The sequence below is a fragment of the Caloenas nicobarica genome, chromosome 18 (genome assembly GCF_036013445.1).
Source record: "Caloenas nicobarica isolate bCalNic1 chromosome 18, bCalNic1.hap1, whole genome shotgun sequence".
Lineage (NCBI taxonomy): Eukaryota > Metazoa > Chordata > Aves > Columbiformes > Columbidae > Caloenas > Caloenas nicobarica.
Window position 1 is genome coordinate 3,373,562 of NC_088262.1, and position 16,446 is coordinate 3,390,007.

General features: G+C 39.2%; 1 protein-coding gene across 4 annotated transcripts in view; it reads left to right on the plus strand.

Moving 5' to 3' along the window:
• Nucleotides 1-16,446, plus strand: part of PITPNC1 (phosphatidylinositol transfer protein cytoplasmic 1) — a 69,206-nt gene that overhangs the window by 18,123 nt on the left and 34,637 nt on the right. For all 4 annotated transcript variants that reach the window (XM_065647933.1, XM_065647935.1, XM_065647936.1 and 1 more), the window contains 3 exons: nt 13,258-13,406; nt 14,226-14,314; nt 14,770-14,777. In XM_065647933.1, the coding sequence (XP_065504005.1) occupies nt 13,258-13,406; nt 14,226-14,314; nt 14,770-14,777 (246 nt within the window). The remainder of the gene's footprint in view (nt 1-13,257; nt 13,407-14,225; nt 14,315-14,769; nt 14,778-16,446) is intronic.

The window sequence follows — 16,446 nt, forward strand, 5'->3', positions numbered from 1 at the left end:
TTCTTACACTTTTGGTCTAACCTCCTCCCACTGACTGTAAATCAGTAAGTGAAAAGCACACCATGTCCACACTGCAGCCAAGCAGTTGATATGGTTGTAATTAATTGACAGCATTCCTATAGTGTGCTGATAAGCAAGATTAGTGCCCTTCTCAGGTCCGCTTCTACTCCCAGAGAAGTCAGTGGGAGTTTCCCTTCTTTTCCATTAAGATTGCAAAAATATGATCATAAGAGAGAATTTGTTGAATTGAGAGCTGTGCGTGAAATACAAGACAAATTCTGTACAGAACTGCACTCTGTAGAACTCCATTTGCTTCAGGTAAAGTGGAAGGAAATCTAGTAATTTGTCTATCAGTGGGATATAAGGATGTGTCTGCAGACTTGTGAATTTTGAACTAAAGATTTACCTCAGTTGTTGTGTGTTTGGATTGTAATAATACATTAAATCAGTTTGCAGTATAATCAATGGAATGAGTTAATACCAACCATGTTAGAAATTGTAATTAAGACAGGTAGTTTTGTAGTGAGAACATACTAACTTGAAAATAAATTTTCTAAGATTCAGATCTAACATAAAAAAGGAACTAAATGACCTGTTACTGTCACATCAAAATCTTGTGGCCTTGGAAAAGCAAATACATCGCTGCAAAACTTCAACGTGTTTCCATCTTTCATACTTACACCAGAGATATATCAGTTGGGTATAATGGTCAAAAGGATCAGGAAAAAATGAAAGCGCATGATCAGATGCTGATGGCAACATAATAGCTGAGCAGCGTTTGAACAGAGCATGAAGTTTGCCTTGAGCAGGTTGGCTTTTAGGTTGCACATACTTGTATTTTGTTCCTGGAATGCTGAAGAACTCCCCGTTACTATTTGTATAACACAATGCCAGAAAAAATCACACCTAGTTTCCTGATTCAAGCAAGTGCTCTTTGTCTCACCCTCCCACAAAGTACTACAAGTCATTTTTGCACATGACAGTCACATATTGAGTCGTTTAACTCTGCTCTATCAGGGGACCAAATTATATTAGAAAATTCCAACCATTTCCTAGGGACTTTTAATGAAATTGTGGAACAGATGCTTTGATAAATGATATATAATATGGACAAAATGGCACCAGAAGAAGCAAATTTTTATCTGGTCGGCAGGTTCTTAGGAGAGATGAGCCTGGCATGGTGAACAACATTACATTTTTCTTCTCTGGCATTTGTTACTTTGCTGCTTCATCTTTAACAAGTGATTTAATAGTAAAAAAAAAAAAAAAAAAAAATCTTCATGGGGACCTGTGTTCTGGAACTTGGGCAACTTCATTGTCTTCTGTTGTTCTTAACACGTGTCCTCTTCAGGAGAAAAGCTGGTTTCCATGTAAGAAAATAAGCATCCCCTGCAGGAATCCCAGCAGTCTCAGCTCTGTTCCACGTTCACATGAGAGTGACATCAATAGATGTTGGGACCTTTTTGTTTTGCCGATCACGCTCTTGTCGTGGCCACAGTCCTGAAACTGGTGGCCCGTGAAGGCTTCCCTGTCAGCCATGAAGAAAAGATGCAAATATCATCATCTTCTGAATCATCTTTTCTAAGGCGTTCCCGTAGTCTGAGACAGAATCACAAGCCATGAAAAGATGCAAATGAAGTTTGTGTGACAGAGTGAGGGTGTCCCTGTGTTTAAATAGGGCATTACTCAAAATAGTACAATTCCTGCTTTCCATGGGAAAGTACTTTCTGTTCAGTGAGATGTTTTCTTTCTCTACCTACTCATCAAAACCACCATCAATCCCATTTCCAGTGAGGCAGCTTCTGCGGAATGTGACGTTTGTTATTTCCCTTACCTGATAAGAGCTGCGCACCTGGATTTGTACAGAATGTAACACATGCTTTTTAAAAAAGAACATTATTACAGCCACACAACTCTCGGATGAAATTTCAGAATTTATGTATTACAGAAATAGAATGTCCTGTGTGTATTATGATCATGCTACTAATTTACTGAATGTTTTTGGTGAGGTTGCCAATGTAAAATTAAAATCTGCATAGGCTATAAACATATTCAACTAGCTGCTCTCTTGGATCTTCAGGCTCCATCTTCTTTTCTCTACATGCCTGGAGTTTGTACAGGCATCAAGAATTTCATACTAATGTATAGAACTGACTGTCAAACAAGATCCAGTGAACAGAGGTGATGATACTTTCCCCCCTTTTGATACCTTCTACCAAGTTTGAGTAGTTCGCCTATCTGATATACTATTATAGTGGTGCCCGCTAGTGCTGCCGTAATTATGGGCCTGTCAGCATTTCCATTACAAACCCCTATATTACAGCTGAAAATATCACTCCAGGATGAAGTTTTGTACAAAGGCTTTCAGCCTTGAACGAAGAAGCTTGCAAAATTAATTTTGCTGCTTCTCCAATTTGAAAAATGAAGTTTTGCTGTTGCTTACTCTACCGTGTATTAACGTCTTGTTTTCAGGAAAAGAACCCCAGCGTCGAAATACTGGTGTTTGTTTCCTGTAGCATGAATATAATACATCTATAAGATAAGAGTTGAAAGCTGAACGCTTTTATTTAACCACAAAAAAAAAAAAAAGAAAAAAAAGGCAGCACAAGGTGGGATTATAATCAGTATTATTGTCAGTGTTGGAACCTTGAGATGCACTGCACAGACTTCTGCACTTGAGGTAATGGATAAAATAATCATTTAAAATGTACATTATGACATATGGTAGAAGAGAATAAGCAATAGAAGAAAATGTGATAATGTACAAGGAAAACATATGTCCTATATATAGTAGGATCTGTGAGAGGCTTGAGAGTGTGCAGTAAGCACATAATATTTTGGTAATTCATCTGGAAAGCTCTAAAAAGCTTCTGTTGAGAATATGGAACTGTATTTGCAAAGGCTTAAATTTAAAGGTTTATATTTAGCCAACTGGCTAAATATGAATAGATTTTCATATGAACAGCCTAAGATAGGTATTTATGCAAAGACTATGTCTGTTGAATTTCAAGTCCCTCTTCTGGATCATTCCAGGCATGAGAGACTTCCAAAGGAAAAAGAATGACAACATTTGTTTCTAATACAATGAATCTTTTTAGTTTAATAATGATAATTATTATTATTCTTACCAGCAACTGAAACATTCCTGAGCCATTTCAGTTGCAGCTTTCTGAGCCTAAAGTAGACCCAGTAAAACATCCATGCAACTGAGATTTAGCAGAGTTCTTACCAGCAAGAGAATGGTCTCTTCTAATGGAAGTTGTCAGCAAATTTAATGATAGGTAACCTGTTATTTTCTATCTTTATACTTTAAATAGGTATCTCTTCAATATAAGTGGTTTGTTTTCCTATTACTATTAGTGATGGCATAAATTTTAAATACAATTCTGTTAACAGAAAAGTAGTGCTATTTATTTACACGATATGCTGCCCATGTCAATGCTAAAGTAAATAGTCGATGGTAACATAAGCTTGTGTTTTACTGAACTGGCAATGACCTGCTACAGTATCAACATTGTTGCTGGCGATATAAACAGTACAGCTGGTAAATACACAACACGGTCACTAAACCGGCTTCATTGCAATTACTGTTCATGGCTTTGTACTCTTGCAGGGGCTATTGCAATTTTAGGAATTTCCACGAGGTTCTTGTGACATCTAGAAAATTATTTTGAAGCCTGAGAATTCGCTTCGTGTCACTTTTTCTTTCCGGTGTGGCTGGAAGGAGCGAAGTCAGTGAGACGGCTTTAATGAAACATTTGACGTACGGATGAGTGGAGAGGCAAGCGTGTCTCTGCAAGATCCCTTCGGGATCGCTGGCATTTCTGTACTTGAGGAGGTGCAGCCTGTGCTTTGTTGTTCCCTGGATGTGTGTCTTCACAAAGATGAAACACTGAAGCCGCAGTGGCATCTTCCAGTGAATCAGATGGCGAGCGCTGTAATGTGGAAAGCTGTTTCACGTCATGCTGACTGTGCAAGCACCCTGGCTGCAAAGAGAACAGCACCCATTTTGGAGAGGTCGATAGTTTTGTGATATAAATCTCACCATTAGATAGAAAGGGAAAGAAGATAATCAAAAATGGAATGGCGAAGAATAGGATAGTATTTCAGCCCTGTGTGGTTGCCTTTAATATTAAGCAGAAAAGTACAAATAGACTAAAATTTGATGACTGACCAACCTCTGAGACCGGTTTGGACATGGACAGTTTCAGTGAGATTCATTCATGTTTTAATCTTTTCTTTCACCCTTTTCCTTAATTATACCTTTTTGTGTTTCCTGAGGAATAATTTACACCCACATATTCTATCAAATTTCCGCTTTCTTAATCTTTATAAAAAGTAATAATTTTATCAAACAAGCAGATGATGAACTAGAGGAACGTCACGTTACATCGGCATGCAACGATTCTGTGTTCTTGCTGTCTGTGCTTTCTGCATGTTATACAAAACAAAAAATGGATCAGACAAAGACCTCTCGTTGGGTTGCGGCTGCTACAGCCGCCACTTCCCCTCTGTCAGTTTGACCCAGTGTCGTGTTGGGAGTTTGTTGTTCACACAGTAGAAGGCCGTGAAGTAGCAGGAAAGGAAGCAGTGATACATTTTTAGCTGTATTTTTAAGCTATGGTGAGGGCTTTTTTGTTTAGCGCGCACTTGTGTGTGTGTGTGGTTTTGTTTTTTCAATTATTGAGGTCTACATCCGTCAGAACACCCCGGGTTAATTCTCTGACTTTTTTACAAACCCAGCTTTTTCCAATGTGTATGCATTTGAAGTCTTTGAGCTATAAGTTTTCCATTTTAAACACGTCTTTGACAGCAGATTAGAGCCCAGAGTACTTGCAGAAACTGTAATCGCGTGACTATCCCAGAGCACCATGCTGTGGTCTGAAGGGCTGGAGGAAGAAAAGCAGGTTCTCTGTAAAGAGATCATCTTATCTATTTATATGTGCTGTTGTTATGGTTTGCAGCTTTATTCCCTGGTGCTACTGTGCACCATGAACTCTTATACCCAGAGGATCCGTTCCAAATGACGCAGCTGGCTCCAACTCCTGAGGAAGTGGTTAACTTGGGAGTAGAAAGTGCAGAAAAGCTGTTTATTCACTTACGTACAGAGTTCTCCGGAGTCAACAGGAGAGTCCTGTCATTAAACTCTGTTCCAGCTGAAGTGGTCTTTTGGAAACTTCTCTGCAGCAGAAAGTTTGAACATCAAAGAAAATCCTTTGCAGTAGAAAGAAAGATATTCCCACGTAGTGAGAAATTGTTTGATCTGTTCCTTGTGGGACACAAGCTGCTTCAGAAGAGTGCGCAGCCCAGCACGCAACCAGGAGCTGCTCGTTCTGCTGTCGCTGGGGATCATCACTGCTGTTGCTGGTACCCAGCAGAGGTAGGGCAGGAATACCCTGTTTCCCCGAAAATAAGACAGGGTCTTATATTAATTTTTGCTCCGAAACTTATTACTTTTTTACATGAATAGCTGCCTGGACGCTAAATTGCCTTTTTTCATGAACTGTAACTAGCGCTTATTTCTGGAGTAGGGTTTATATTTCAAGCACCCTCAAAGATCCTGAAAAATCATGCTAGGGCTTATTTTTGGGGTAGGTCTTATTTTCAGGGAAACACGGTAGCTGTCCTAGAAGAGTTTTCAGTTCTCTGAGATATTGTTGAGGTTCCATTTGTAGCACTGGATTCTCTTACATGCTGCATATTTTCACTGATAAATCACCAGCTATGACTTGCAGTTCCTGTATAACTAGAATGTAGGTATCTCTGCAGAATATCGAGATATTTATTTGCTGTGTAAGCTTGAGAAATTATATCCCATTTAACCCAGGTATTGTCACTTGAAGTCTGTTAGAGTGGGTAACTACCTTAGAGAAGGGTCGTTACCTTTCTGTGTGTAAGCTTGTAATGACTTATTTTGACCATGTGAAGTTTTGAGCAATTATGTTTGGACCCTTATGATTTTTGAGTTTTTAATGAAATTGTTGTAAGTTGGTTTGGAGTCCTTCAATTTACTGGATTCATGAGAATAATTATGTTGTATTTTTAATAATATATTATGGCAGACAGTATGCATTATTTTGATATCAGCTTTAAAATTTTCAGTGGCCTTTTGCAGATATGACAATGAAAAGTGCATGTGAAAGAATATTGCATCCGAGATTTCAGTAGCAGGATTTTTAAAATTCATGCACTATAAAGATACGACATGTTTTAAAAGGTTTTATTTCTCTACTATTCATAAGTAGGATGACCCTGTGTAATTCTTCGGTGTTTTGTTGTAGTTTTCTGTACCTCCCTCTGGACTGTCTCCCAGGTCTGTTCCACAGGAGATGCTGGTTGTGTTTGTGATGTTCTAGACTTGCCTTACAGGATTTGTTTGGCATCCCACACTGGTCAGTAAAACCAGCTAAGCTCTGGTAGAATGCTTAATGCTGCGGCACCATCTGTCAAAAACATCTGGAGACCATGTAGCTTCACATTTCTGGATTACAATAAAACTGATTTAAGCCTATAGAGTCCCTTGGCAGTAATTTTTTACCTTCATTGCCTTTATTCCACATGTGGTATTGAAAGAATGTCCGACGTGGAAGCTTTGGAGTCCGTCAGGAATGTCCTTCCTGGAAATTTTCCTTGTGCTTATGTAAGAGCCTCCGTTGTGCTGGAAAGCAGCAACTCTACTTGTCTGTGTATTGCAAAAGTGCTTGCACGTTCCAGGTGGAAAAGTTTCAAATGAAAAGTTCTGTATTCAAAGAGCTGAGCACACGCTGTCCCCAGCATCCTCACTCCTCACACGGCTCCGTCGCGTTGCCTTCTGCACCAAACTTCAGATTTCTTGCCCAAGAGTTTATTTGGCTGCAGTTTGGGTTTTCCATAAGTCAATCGCAAGCAAACAGATTTCTCCCTTAAATGTACTTACTACATTTCTTTTAGAGATTTCATGCATGTAAAAAAGGCATTAGTGCAAAAGTAGGAAGTTGCTGCTCTAGTGACTTGGTTCAGCGTGGGTTTTTCTGTCACTTGCAGATTTACAGAGTAAGCACTTAGTTTACAAATGTTTGCCCTAATGAACTAAAACGGAAAAAATGTTTTCTTTTGATATTAGTTTTGAGATTGCAATGTTTCTTATTAATCTAGGAATGAGAGGGAAAGTACGTCTTCATTTCCTTCTTATGTAATTCAAGTCTTGCTCCCATATATCCCTTTAGAGAACCTCAGTATCTTCAGCACCCTCATCTCTAGGTTAGACACAGAGATGCAGGAGAGACCTCGGCTATTTGCAGGCACAGAATTGTATCTATCATTACTTTTATGTTCAGAATGCAGGCATAAAATGAGTGCATTTTAAAAATCAAATTGAGGTCAGTTTTATTTTAGAAGACCAGAAAGTAAGATGAAGTATTTGTGATAACCAAATGAAGTATTCTGGACTGTGACTGTACGTTTGTTTTGTTGGAAGTAGCAAACAAATTTTCATTTTCTGCTGAATAAGGTATCAGAAGGCAGGTTGGATTTGTCTTGTTCATCTTGTAAATAGTAAGTACCAAATTCTGATGCTCAGGTTTTTTTCATTTTATGTTGTGCATACTAAGAAAGTTCTTCTTTTTTCATACTTATAAGCAGAATTCTTTTGCCTAAAATGCATCGTAAGGAATTTGCTTGCCAAAAAACATAATTGCAGAGTTATTCCCCTCTGTGACTGACAAACTTTATGGAGTCCTTTGTAGTCTCCTTGGTGCTTCTAAACCCAAAGTTTACAAGAAAAAAAAATCTGAAAGTATCAAATTCTCTGTACTTGAAAGGTGATGTTTTTGGTAGGAGAGAGATTTTTATAAGTCACAAAAATGAGTAATTACTGAAGTGTAACTAGAGGCAAGTGGCCTGAGGGGGAAGAAGTTCTATTTAAACGTCTAACAAATACCATGCAGAAAGAGAAAAATAATTTCTAAAAGTGTGAATAGATGCACATGTGTGTTGTCCGTTTAGAGTTAAAGATAAACCTACCTCCCAAGTCCATTTCTGCGCTATATTGAATTCTGAAAGGGTCAAAGGGTGTAGGCAGCTCTGAATACTCCCACCATAAACTGAGCTGAATTAAAAGAAATATTAAAAAAAAAAAAATCCTGCACATGAGAGAAGTGAATCGTTGTGTTCAAACCCAGCTCGGTGGCTCAGGCCCTTGGTGCATTGTGTTGTCTGGCTGCCCACAGCATTTCCCTTCTCCAGCCAACAGAAATGTGTTTAATATGCATAGCACATAAGTTTAGTTTCTTCTTTTTTTCTTTCCTTCCCAACATCATATTTATTTTCATGGAAAAACACAAGAGTCTGTGCCTTTCCATTTGGACTTTCCTTGGAATATCCCAAATGGAAATTTTCCTGGAATATCAGGAAAATAACTTGGATTACTAAAAAAAAACTTCAGTAACCTCTAAAAAAAAAATATGTTGAAGTTTTTACTGCGTTCTAAGTGAAGAGATTTACTAAACTTCTTGAGCTTCAGCCTTGAATTTGACTACAATTGCATGAATGAATTGTGGTTAACAACTAAAATATGTTTTTGTATTGACTTAGAAAAAACATCAATGGTGTTCGATAGTTATCAAACCATTTTTACACTGTAAGGCAAAAGTGAATTGTGCCTGAAAAACAATAAGCTGCAACTAAGGCAGGACAGATTTGTGGCTTAATCAGCGGCGGGTGCTCGTCAATAGGGAGCAGTAGATGTGAAGGGGGTTTCGGTGGCATTACTGACAAACTAGTGACAAGTGGTTAAAGTGCCATAGTGAGTCCCTTTTAGCTGTTCTTCCTGGTTTGTGCATAGAGGACGTTTTAGACAGCATCCTGAAAATCCTTTGTAGGAAATGTATGTATCTTCATAAATCTAAATCATGGAATATTATTGATACCTAAGTAAAAAGTACATGGTGTAAACAGTTGAAAAATTTAACCAGATGACTCACGGTAAAATGTTGTTAATAAAAACTGATTCTTAGAAATTGCATGAGCTTGTCCGCTCAGGATAAACAGCTGGCTTTTCTCAATAGCACAGCTGGTGCAGACACATAAAATCACTAGCAGAACCTGAGCTACATTTCGCAAAACATTTGAATGAAAGCTGAAAATTTGCGAGTTAATTTTAATTTATTTTGATTCTCATTGTACGCCTGTTAACCACAGATCTGGACCCACTGCTGTTGATTTGAGCATCACTCAGGTTGTAAGTCGCTCCGTGCCAGGATGCTGCGGATTTGGAGCAGGACGTGTTTCTTGAGCTGAAAATAGTAGAGGAGGATACTGTCCTTCTGAACATCCCGGGTGTCGTTGCTGAACTGTCATTTGTAGGAATTGAAACAGATGAAGTATCTTGGGGATGTGATTTCTTTCTTGTCACGGCAAAGCAAGCACAGGAGCAGTAAGAATTGCACTTTCCAGCGTGCAGACGTCAACTGTTGCTGCTGCAACTGTTTGTTTGTGGGGCTGCAAAAGCATATTCCCGTGAATTTGGGCAATACCGAAGGTGACTGCTGGTGCAGGTCAGCTTTCTGAATCACCGATGCATGCAGGAATTAATTGAAAGAAAAAAATGCAGTTCAACTCTAAGCTGTAACTAGTCAGATTCTTTACCTGTTACTAGGGTAAGTGACATTTGTACCACTAAATGTACAGTTTTCTAGGGCCTCAAATCACATATGCATCGTATTTACGTTCAAATTTTAGGACCTCGATGTTTATGGCTGTTATTGTAGCCTTCCTGCTAAAGCTTTCTATAGACCTTGTTCATCTGGCTGTTTCTTTAAATGAAATTACTTTAAACCATTCATTGTATTAGCATACATGGAAAGTACTGTTGCCTTCCTGACAGCTCATTCTGTGCTTTCCTGTCTTAGCTTTAATTTAGTCTAAGGACTATTTGACAGGCAAATTACTATGCAGGCAAGGTCGGGTCCCTCATTTCTGCTGTGAGGGAGCCATGGGCATCCTGTAACAGCAACCACGTTTTGCCAGAAATTTAATCTTTACGGTTCAATTGGTGTTGGAAGTTTTACAGAGATTACTGTCCTGAGCAGTAATGGCATTAACCATATAAAATCATCTATAGACAAAATAACCCTTTGAAATATTGAACATCAATTCTCTTGCATCTATGATTTCTCCCGCTGATTGTCAGTGAATGTGTCTTGATTTCTCACATGGCATCTCTTTCTTCGTGCCCATTTTTCTCATTGCCGGGTTTTCCTGCATTGCCTCGTTGTTCAGTTCAGATGCTTCCTACAACTGATGTTCAAGACAAACGACACATGTAATATGTTTCAACCCAAAGATAGAACGACACTTGGAAATACGTCACTCACTCAGCTGTGGCATCTCACTATTAGTCTATAATTAGATAAGGTCAGTGGTGTAGATTTTTTTGTGGTGTTCCTTCTTGTAACAAGTCAATCTTCTGTTGGTTAAACAAGAGAGATATTAACTTCTATGTTTGCAAAGTAGTAGCTCTGAGAGCCAGAAGTCCAATTGAAACAGAAACAAACCAAACAAAAACCTAATTCGAAAAGCAAGCCCAGCAGAAGCCAACGCAAACCCACCAGTACCCGAAACATCAAATACCAGCACATTGCACATTCCTCTGTGCTAGTTAAAACCAATCTAGGAATGTTAATAACAGGGAAGATAAATCACCTTGGCAGAACCTGGAGCCTGTGTCATGGAAAAGATTTTTCTTAAATGACTCTTAATAGCTGTGAATCATCTCCTGCTCAAGTGGGGATCAGAGGCACGATCCCGGTGCTCCGGCAGCCCCGAAGTGTTGGGTGCATCGGGCTTCACCCGTTCCAGAACGCGGGCAGAATAATGTCTAATAACAACAATAATATGAAGGATTTATGGTTAGTGAGTGAGATAAGAGAAACCACTTCTATTTAAGTTATTACTGTTTAGAATTTTTAAAAAATTAGAGGTGTGTCTTGTGGTAAAAGCACTGAGCTGGGAATCACTAGACTGAGGTTAAATTCCCTGTTCTATCACAGACATCTTTTTAAGGCTGAAGGTTTTTATTTAATTTCTGTTTCAGTTAATCAAACATAAAATAACAATGTTTTCTTTGCCTGTCTTCAGTTCCTGACAGTAAACTTTCCGTTTTTCCGGTGGTGTGGGGCTCAGGTCTTGGTGGAAACCTGAAAACAGTGCTTTCTAACACCAAAACAAAACACACAACAGGAAACGTCAGTGTATCCTCCTAAACAAAGCTAGTTACTCCAGCAAGTACATTTTCAAACAAGTTATTCCAGGCATAAAATATCTCTGTAAAACTGCCGTTAAGAGATGGCTCGGAGTGACAGGCCTTGCGTGTTTGGACAAGTGGCTCACCTGGGGATCACCAAGCTTGGCTCATGGTGGTGCTTCCTTCCATCCTGTCTGTCTTTCTGTCTGTCTTTCTGTCTTTCTTTCCCTGTCCTGTCTCAAGAACATCAAAGGAGTGACTCTGCTCTCACTCGTAATTTTAAACAAAGTCAGATTGACCATCCTTCTGCTGTTGCTGCCATAAACCTTGTTTCTGGTGTGACTAAGCCCCCAGTAGGCAAACACCATCTGCCTGTTGAAGTAGGAGAGAAGTCACCACTGAGAGAACGTCTGATTCGGCAGGGGCTGAGAAACATCAAATCTACTACAAAAGCTACGTAGCAATAGCCTTAGAAATCTCGAACTGCACGTTCAGGGCACGTGTTTGCTGAAGTTCTTCCTTTGATATTGAAGACATTTGAGGCAGTTTTAGTACTTTGGAATTATCAGCTGAAAAGCGCTTTTTTGGATTCAAGTCGTTTGTTCCCTGTTGTGGTGTGCGGTGTCCATTCAGCGCTGGGAGACGGGGAGATCCTGTCCCCTGAGCAAATGATCCTGCAGGATCCAAGCTCGGAATTTCTTACCTTCTCGTGGCTCTGCCTGTGGCAGGGGATGAAATGAGGTTTTGTGGGATTTAAAGACCTTCTGTAGCGAGCCCTCAATGATCCTGTTCCCTCTCGTTTTGTTTAGTGAGACTGTCTTGTTGGCACTTGCTAATAAGGTCTGTGATGGTTTGTGGTTTTTTTCCCAGCTAATTGCTCTTTTGATTTGGGCTTTTTGGGCTTTTTAAAGTCTGTGATAGGGTTGCTGTTTATAATATTCAATAACCACAAGAATCTCGTTGAGTTTTCTGAGGTCAGACTGTCACGGTGCTTTTGTTTGCTTATGCTGAGCTGGTACTTGGCAGCTTGTGTGGTAGCTCAGCCATTCTCTAAATTAACAAGTTGTTCTTTGTATGTCAAATGATTGGTGTGGTTGAAGTGATTAGCATGTATGTGCCTAAATAAATTACTTTGAGGGAGAGAGGGAGCCAAATGGAGAAAATTGGATAGGTCCAAGGACAGTTTGGTTTAAGAACCGTTCAAGAATGTGGAAAGGATTTAAGTGAGAATAAAATCTAAGACAGAAAAATATATGGGAAAGATCAATTTTAAAGTCTTTGCTAATGAAGGTTCAGGGATGGTTTTGTGTTATATTTCTCTGGAGGCAAAGCCCTGGTGCAGGTGCAGACATACTGAGAAAAAAATCAGTTGCTGGTACAACAATTTCTTTTTCTGTGATAGCAACGTTGGGTCAACCCTCTTGGGTTTTGGCTTCCTAAGTAACTCGAGAGCCTATAGAAAAAGGATCATCGTAAGTGCTTAAATTCATTTTAATAATACTGCCAAATCACTCGTCTCAAACTTCTTTATCCAAGGTCATAGAGTCTGCATGGTTTTTTTCTTAAGAGCTGGCACTCCTATTTCTGTGAATCAGCAATAGTTCTCCTGAATCTTTTTGCAGGGCTTCATTATTCGGCATCATGTTGGCATGAGAGGAGAATAATGTGTCCCGTGGAATTTTTAGAGTTCACCTGCTGGTTAAAATCCCCTTGCATGTCAGCATGTGAGAGCAGTACATCAATTGTTTATTTATGCTTAACTTACATACTTACAAATACAGTCTAAAAATAAAGGACTGGCTTGATTCTTCACATCTGTATACACACAGTTTTTGTTATTTTATTCCACATGTGATGCCCTGGACTTAATAAGATGACGGGAGGACCCCGACTCAGAAATGAAGCTGCAAAATACTGTTTTTTGCCCTTGAACTACCTTTCATTTGCACGTAGTGCTGTATCGTTGTGTGCCGTTGGCTTTTGAGTGCACGTGTGTTACTCACAGCTGATGGGCGGCTCTTGGTTTTGCTCTGCAGTACAGAATTGGGCAGCTGTACATGATCAGCAAGCACAGCCATGAGCAGAGCGACCGCGGCGAAGGGGTGGAGGTGGTGCAGAACGAGCCCTACGAAGATCCAAACCACGGCAACGGGCAGCTCACGGAAAAACGCGTCTATCTCAACAGGCAAGTGCAATGAGGCCGTTTCTCTCAGCGTGGGCTGTAGTCAAAATTTGCAAGGAATATCTTTCCATGTGCTGTATCCATGTCTTTCATTTCCAGTTCTGCCCTTCTACCACCGCATTGATACGTTCTCTTGACAGCTTGAGCTCTGAGCTGTGACATCGGTTCCATTAATTCTCTTTTGTGATTTACTTTTCCCATCAGCAAAGTGGAACTGATACCTACCAGCCTCCCAGAGGTGTTTTGAGTGATTTGTTGATTTTAATATAAAAGCTTCCTACTCGAGAGTTGGTGTTGGTCGTGTGGGAAGAACCGTGCGCTGGGTGAGCTGAACGTAAGGGTTTGTGTGCCGGCAGAGAATATGGAGGAAGAAGAGACTATCTTGAAGAAGAAATAATGGAATCGGTCTCAAAGTGGATCCAAATAACGTATTTAGTGCTGAGCTCCTGTGAGACTGAGGCCGAGGTGCTGGCACAGACACTCCTTGTGTGGCCAGACCTGCTGAGCTTGGCCACGGCCAAAGGTTTGAGGCCATAGATTCTTGAAAACTGCAACCTCAGTTTAAATCTGATAGGAGGTTATTGCAGTGGCACCACATCGCTCACTGGGAGAGGGAATAAACAGACTTGGTTTCAAATATGGTTGTGGAGAAAATGGAAACCAAATGTATTGACGTGAGAAGAAAATAGTGTCGTGAAGTCTGGTGTTGCTGTATCCTGTGCAATACCTGTGAAATTCTGGACACGTTTGGGAGTATCTTCTTTTCTACAAAACCCACAAGTCATAACATATTCTAATTTTATATTTTCTTTTTCTTTTCAGCAAACTGCCTAGCTGGGCTAGAGCAGTCGTTCCCAAAATATTTTATGTTACAGAGAAGGCTTGGAATTATTATCCTTATACAATCACAGGTAAGGAATAAATAAAACCACAGCAGAGATGATTTTTGACTTTACCTTTTGGATAGTTTAGTTTGTCTTCAGAAGCTCCAAGTTACATGTTGAGCCACAGATGCCAAGTTACTTTAACAGCTCCTGTTGAACTGCATATATTTTTCCATCTTATGTCAACTGATATCAGGAAACAAATATGATAGACTATGGATAGGTAAAAACTGGAGTGTTGTATATAAGGAATTTCTTCCTTGCAAAGAAAACATCAGGTGCTTAGATCCTGTGCTGATTTGAACCCTTTATTGTCCCATAGACTTTAGTCAAATATAAATCAGCAGATTATCTGACACAATTTTTTTTTATTATTAATGCTTTTTTTACTGTAAGGATCTTGCATCATTGCTTTATTTCTCATTTCTTTTTTTTTTCTTTCCCCTCATCATTCTATTTACAAATGGACAATTGGAAATCAGAGTACACAGTAAGTTTTTCTTCCTCTTTTTATTGTAAAAATAGAATAGAATACTTATGTGAAACACAGTAGTGGAATCCGAACTGATTTCTCCTGAATAGAACTAACAGATAATGCATTCGGTAGTGGAACTTTATTTGAGCTATTTGTTTAAGAAATTTAGGGTAAAATTTGAAGTGTTTCTGTGGGGATCCTATAAATTATTTACCCTATTTTTTGTTACTTAAAAATAATTCGATATATTTTTAGTCACTGACTGTAACAAGGAGAAGCTTCTATAAAACAGGGCAAGGCTTTTAAGGTTCCAGTTATTATGTGGAGACATGAGAACAGATTTTATTTTATTTATTGTTTTATTAACTTATAAAATGCTCATCTCTGGTATAGTATCTGGGAAATTGTACAATCTGTAGACAAAATTAAACATAATCTGGGCACAGTGCCCAGGAAAATCAGCTATTCCCTCTAGCAGAGCTGAGGCAAAATATAGCACATAAATCATGAGAAAAATTGTTTTAAACGTGCCAGCCTCAATAATGTACAGGAAGTTTTGAGCGGCCTTTGGCGGATCAGGAGGAAGGAGATGGTGAGGAAGCTCCAGGTGAAGGGACCTTTCAGAAACTCCTGCCTTGATTTAGCTGGAACTTCGGACTGTAGACAAGACACAACCCATTTATTTTTTTTTAACTCCGCAGTGCTCAAAATGTTTGCAGGGTTTTTTTTAAACCACCAAAGAATATGGAGAGGAAAAACATTTTAATGTAATAAATGTGAAAGAGAAAAAAACAAAGGGATTTAAAGGCTCAGATCCGAAAGCTGGAGACTTAGAGTTGAAACTTTGACCAGGTTTGAAAATCCAAAGTACCAAACTGTGCTTTTCAACATGTGCTATAGACACTTATCACATATTCTGCTTTCTTTCATGTTTAAACGTCATTTGGTTGTCAGAGGAAACCCAAATGTCCCATGATGGGCAGTGGTAGTGAGGGGACAGGTCCTCGGCTGGTTTTGTGAAGATGTCTTCGGTAGGGCCTGTCACTTTTACATTAATTAAGGGTTTACCCTTTGACAGCAGGTTTAATCTGAGGCTGGGAAGATGACACATGCTGTGTTGCGTTGGTGTCTGTTACTTACACTCTGTTGTATATTTTTTTCTGTAAGTGAGAGTTAATTTGAATTTTTTAATGTGATTTTTTTTTTCTTTAACTGAAAGAGACAAGTAGGAATGATTAAAGGGGTGGTAGCGGACAGAAATATCTGTCTGAATTTTAAATTATCCTTATCAAAACCGAACAGCGATGCCATCCTCATAGAATTTGAATTGGGAGGTGATCTTTATCTAATCTGATGAGACAACACCTGCAACACATTTTGGTGAAGGTGGGTAGGATGTATACAGCTACAGAGATGCTCAAGAGCATCAGCAAAAACGATTGCAGGGCTGAAGAGACTTGTAAAGGAAGATTAAATTGATCTACAAATGTGGAAGGCAGGCAAAACAGTCACTAAGTGACAGTCTAACTGCCTATGGGAGTTGGGGACTAATTACTCACCATGGTGCAAGGAAACAGAACCAGAAATATTGGGATGAGATTAAGGAAACTGCACTTCAGACAAAAATCTAAAATATATTTTAATGGAGCTGATAGACTATGAAATTATCTTCAAAGGAAATAGA